The sequence below is a fragment of the Ranitomeya variabilis genome, chromosome 5 (assembly GCF_051348905.1).
Source record: "Ranitomeya variabilis isolate aRanVar5 chromosome 5, aRanVar5.hap1, whole genome shotgun sequence".
NCBI lineage: Eukaryota > Metazoa > Chordata > Amphibia > Anura > Dendrobatidae > Ranitomeya > Ranitomeya variabilis.
In genome coordinates, this window is record NC_135236.1 from 564352324 (window position 1) to 564357816 (window position 5493).

The 5493-nt window shown below is 42.2% G+C and overlaps 1 protein-coding gene across 1 annotated transcript; it reads right to left on the reverse strand.

Moving 5' to 3' along the window:
• Positions 1-2382: 2382 nt before the first annotated feature.
• On the reverse strand, positions 2383-4459 carry LOC143773453 (uncharacterized). Its single transcript, XM_077260902.1, has 4 exons — positions 3879-4459; positions 3641-3797; positions 2675-3519; positions 2383-2387 (listed from the first exon to the last, which is right to left on the reverse strand). The coding sequence occupies exons 1-4, from the start codon at positions 3991-3993 to the stop codon at positions 2383-2385; spliced, it is 1122 nt and encodes a 373-aa protein (XP_077117017.1). The 5' UTR covers positions 3994-4459.
• Between the last annotated feature and the right edge of the window lie 1034 nt (positions 4460-5493).

Sequence of the window (5493 nt, forward strand, 5' to 3'; positions counted from 1 at the left end):
CTTATGAAAATGCAATATTTTGTGCTGAATACATATTTGTAGGGAATTTTGATTTTATTTTTGCAGCTCAAGATTATAATCTTCTGTGAAACACCTGAGGGTTCAATGTGCTCACCACACATCTAGATCAGTTCCCTGAGGGGTCTAGTTTCCAAAATGGTGTTATTTGTGGGGAATTTTCACTGTTTAGGCACATGAGATGTTCTCTAAATGCAACATGGCGTCCGCCAATTGTTGCAGCAAATTTTGTACTCAAAAAACTGAAATGGTGCTCCTTCCCTTCCGAGCCCTGCCATGTGCCCAAACAGAGTATTTTTCCCCTCATATGGGGTATCAGCGTGCTCAGGAGAAATTGTACAACAAAGTTTGAGGTCCATTTTTTCCTGTTACCCTTGTCAAAATTAAAAAATTTGGATCTGAAGTAAATTTTGGGGAAAAAAAGGTTAAATGTTCATTTTTTTCCACACCGAAAAATTCTCATTAAGCACCTGAAGGGTTAATAAACTTCTTGAATGTGGTTATGAGCACCTTGAGGGGTGCAGTTTTTAGAATGGTGTCACTTTAGTGTATCTTCTATCATATAGACCCTTCAAAGTGACATAGAGGCTTTCCAGTATTGTGATTGAATCACGTTTTTTTTTTAATTCACAAAACATTATATTTGAGTTTCATTTCATCTGCCCAACTTTTCTTAAAACCTGTTAGCTTAGGCTTCTTTCACACTTCAGTTGTGTGGCGTCAGTTGGGTCCGACATCGTGGCGGATCGACGGATCCGTCAAATTTCATGCAAAAACGGTTCTAACGGATCCGTTTTTTTAACGGATCAGCTGCCCTAATCCGTTAAAAAAACGGATCCGTTAGAACCGTTGCGAACGTTTTTACATCCGTTGCAACCGTTTTTTGACGGATCCGTTTTTTAAAAGGGGAGGATTTCAATGTGATTGGCTACTGGAAACTTCTGGAAAACTATATATAGCGTGTATTTACACCACATCTTTGAAAGGTTGTAGAGAAAGTGGCAGAAATGGAAGGAGTCCTGGCGAACATTGCAAAGATCTATGCAGATTTTACTTTTGAGGCAAATCAGTTGGCAGTCAGCGTTCGAGAGAGGGAGGAACGAAGACTGCGAATCGTACGGCAGCGGCGTAAGAGAAGGCTGTGGATCCATCCCATCACAGCACAACGTATGACCCGTGGTGTTTATTCCACGCTTTACATGGAACTAAGGGAAAACCCTCAAAAGTTCTTCAATTATGTGAGGATGAGAGCTGAAAATTTTGCATTTTTATTGGGCTATGTGGAAGACTGTATACGGAGACGAGACACCCAGATGCGATTCTCAATATCACCAGCAGAGCGTCTCATGGTGACTATTCGGTAAGTCATTTTTTTATTAAATGATTCTCATTCATCAGACTTATAACTGTGTTGGTTTTTTTTGTATTTTTTTTTATAAAGTATTGTCTTTTCTTTTTGTTAACAGATTCCTTGCAACTGGAGAGTCCTTCTCATCCCTCCATTTTCAATTTCGACTTGGGATATCCACCATCTCGGGGATCATCAGAGATACCTGCCGGGCATTGTGGGAGTGCCTACAAGTGGAATACATCCCAGAGCCATCACAGGAGAGGTGGCTGGAGATCGCCCAAATTTTTCATCAGATTTGCCAGTTTCCAAATTGTGTTGGAGCAGTTGATGGAAAGCACATAAGGATCGTCAAACCTTCAGGCTCTGGGTCACAGTTTTATAACTATAAGAAGTATTTCTCTATTGTGTTGATGGCCATAGCTGACGCACAATGCAAGTTCATCGCTGTGGATATAGGTGCGTATGGACGTGCAAATGATTCACAAATCTTTAAAAATTCACCAATGGGGCGCCGTTTATATGGAGAGACATTTGATTTTCCGCCCCCTAGACCTCTCCCTGGAACCACCGGTCCACCGTTACCATTTGTTTGTGTTGGAGATGATGCCTTCCAGCTTTCCCCACATTTGCTTAAACCCTTTGGAAGTAGTGGACTGACCCAGAGGAAGAAAATTTTCAATTACCGTTTAACCAGAGCACGCAGAGTAGTGGAATGTGCCTTTGGCATCCTAACTGCCAAATGGAGAGTGCTACTAACTGCCATTAAACTGCAGACTGAAACTGTCGATGATGTGGTCAAAGCGTGCGTTGTCCTGCATAATTTTGTTCTATCAAAAGAACAAGTTTCCCTGGAGGATAATGTTTCAGAAAGCACCTTACGGGATTACCAAAACCCCACTTTTCGCAGTCCAGTTGCAGTCTGCAGAATGCGGGACAGTTTTGCAGACTACTTCATGTCTCCTGCAGGATCAGTTGACTGGCAGTATGAAATGGTGTAAAAAATTTATTTATTTTTATACTTGTAAAAATACCAATTTTTGTTTGCATACAAAATCTTTTTACTTTAATGCAGCATTGTATGTTTTGCAACGGTACCCTTTAAACACTGTTAATGTTACTATTGCCATAACCTTGGTGACTTAAAAAATTAAAAGAAAAAAAAAAAGAAAGACAATAAAATTTTTTTTAAACCAAACAACTGTTTATTTATTGACTTTTACAGATTCTCATAGTTTTGGGTGGAGATAGTAGCGGAGGGGCTGACAGGCGGGCGGACCACGTCGAGAGTGGGGGACAGGACATCACGGGGAGGAACAGAAGTGGAATGGGTGGTGAAAACATGAGGTTTTGTAGAGACTTGAGGTGCAGATGTGGTGTGTGTGAGGTATGAAGGTGTTGCTGGGATTGATAACGGAGAAGTTAAAGGGGAAGAATGGAAGGGGGACGTTAAAAACTGGGAAAGACTAAGGGGGGAAGGAACAAATGACGAAGGAGTAGAATGGACGGGAGGAGGACGTACAGGAGGAGGACGGATGGGAGGATAGACGGTGGATTGAGAGGGGAAAGGTGTTGACACATGAAGGGTAGGTGGAGGGGCATGGGATATCGCCTGCGCTAGAGCAGTGTGGCAGCCTTGCATCACATGCATCTGCAGGTCAGGAGTTAGATTTTCCATGTGCCTGAGGACCGCCTGAAAAAAACAGTGCCTTGGTGACTGGTTTGCATCTGATTGCATCCTATCAAGACGACTGCTGAGTTCAAGTATGCTTTTGTTAAGCATATTGTACCCAGCAGACGTTTGCTCACTCAAAAGCTTGATGGCACTGTGAAAGGATGCATTCAGATGCAAAAAGTCAGGCGCATAGCTCCTTTCCTGACCTCTCTGGCGCTGCCGTCCTGACCACAAAGTTGGTCTAGAAGTTGCGGCAGTGGCAGAGGGGTGGGGTAAAGGGAACTCTAACTCATCACCTGCAGCTTCAAGTGACGAAGTCCGCCCTGCTGCTCCAGCGCTGGTGGATGAGGCTGAGGGATCAAACAAAAGGGTAGGTGCAGAAACAGAGGGGTCGACGTGGTCCCCGGTGGCGGACTCTCGAGGGATCGCTCCAGAGGGCTGCAACTCTGATGCAGGCTCCCGAGTGCTGCAGAAAGTGCTGTTAAAGAAGAAGAAAAAAAATATTAGTATCTTTATATTACAATTGCCCTTACTGCAAAAAAATTGAAGGTTACACATTTTTTCAGTTTGACTGAAAATATGTGGTGTTGAATATTTACCTTCTGCTCAGCAGCGTCGACCGTAGGAACGACAGGGCTCTGGCATGTTTGTATCTGCTCCTGCGTCCTCTAGATCCACTCGGGGCCTGCATCTCCTTATTAAACTCCCTCTTGAAGCGATCCCTGATTGACCGCCACCGCACGATAATCCTGTTACCTGGAAAGAGATAGCAAAAATTGGTTACTATACACCACATTAAATCATGCTAAAATAAGGTTATGAAGTGTGAATACTTACGCGCTAGATCCTGGGCCCCAGCATCGAGTTCCTCCCAGTTATCCATAACAGCACTGCACACTTCCTCCCATAGCCGTCGGGTGATTAACTGGTCAGCATGGCGGCGGTCCGACATGTTCCACAGCGGCTCCCTACTTTGTACTGCTTCGATGAGGGTGTTCACATCGATGCCCTCCTCTTCATCATCTTGTTCGGGAGCACGCTGTGAAGCCTACGAAAAATATAACAATAAAAAGGGAAAGATTACAACACATGAATTTTACATTTTACTACACAACAAAACAAAAAGGAACTTACTCTTCGGCGACCGCCGCGATTATCATTCCGACGACTATGGGAGGTGCTTTGAGGAACTCTATGTCGAGCCCCGGATTGTGAGGACTAATAAAAAAAATTTAAAAAAAAAAAATTAATAATGTTCTTAGATTGAGGCATATGTATTGTGTGTGCTGTCATGAATGTTTGTGTTGGGTGTAGTGCATTGTATGTGAGGATCGGTCTGTTCAAAACTTACACTATGCGCTCCCGCTCCTTGTCTTTCTCCACCCTGTCCGTCTCCTTCTGTAAGCCCCTCTGCTTCATATTCCTGTGAATACAGAACACATAAAGGGTTAAAAAACAATGACCATAGTTGTATCACCAAAAAATTTTACAGAACAAAAAAAAAAAAATACAATACCTCAGTTTGCTGCTGATGTGCTGGGGGGCTCTCAGAAGAAGACATTATGGTCTTTGCGTACCTCTTGGTCCCAAGTATCTGTAAGTATACAGACAGTTCTAAGCTACTATACACAAGGATAGATGCAGCTGTAGGATTTAACAGTTACATCTTTTTTAAAAACTTTTACATTTCATCCCACACAAAATGAAATTTTTTTTCTAACCGTCATACTTTATATGGTAGATATGCTTGATGCACAAGCTGCCAAACCCTCTAGCCCTGTTTCCCCACCAAAAAAACCCCCCAAGAACCCTTTAAAGCAACACCAAAACTTAATTGATATGCGCAATGCGCATGTTGGTAAAAGCCACCTATCAAACCTTATCAAAAATGTTCCTCATTCGAACTTAAAATACCAATTCCAAAAATTGGTAATTATGATTACCCTACAGTTTGTATTTTCTAAAACCGGATAACATATTCTATACACAAGATTTGCATTACACATTTATATATATAACCTTTACTGCATGTTTACCCAATATTACATTTATCTTGAAATGAGACTACTGACAGTTTTGTGTAATTTTTATTACTATTTTTTAAAAAAATTTTTTTTTTTTTAATGGTACAGTAGGAGCTACACTGCTCTTTATTTGAAATACTATAACATTTGGGATAACAACAAAAATGCAGAACACATCACACATCATTTATACACACACACAAAACTCATTTTACACCACAGCTATAAAAAATAACAGCTTAAATAGTATGAAAAACATATAAACAGGGCAGGCAGGCGCACGCACACAAGCACGCACACAAGCATGCACGCACACAAGCACGCACACAAGCACGCACGCACACAAGCATGCAAGCACGCACACAAGCACGCACGCACACAAGCATGCACGCACACAAGCACGCACGCACACAAGCATGCACGCACGC

What these genes read in the sequence shown, in the direction of transcription:
- LOC143773453 (XM_077260902.1), bottom strand. Translation starts at nt 3,993, where the DNA reads ATGTCGGACCGCCGCCATGCTGACCAGTTAATCACCCGACGGCTATGG. An exon ending in TGGGGCCCAGGATCTAGCGC is followed by an intron (nt 3,798 to 3,878) that starts GTAAGTATTCAC and finishes ATCTCTTTCCAG; the next exon opens with GTAACAGGATTATCGTGCGG. An exon ending in TCGACGCTGCTGAGCAGAAG is followed by an intron (nt 3,520 to 3,640) that starts GTAAATATTCAA and finishes CTTCTTTAACAG; the next exon opens with CACTTTCTGCAGCACTCGGG.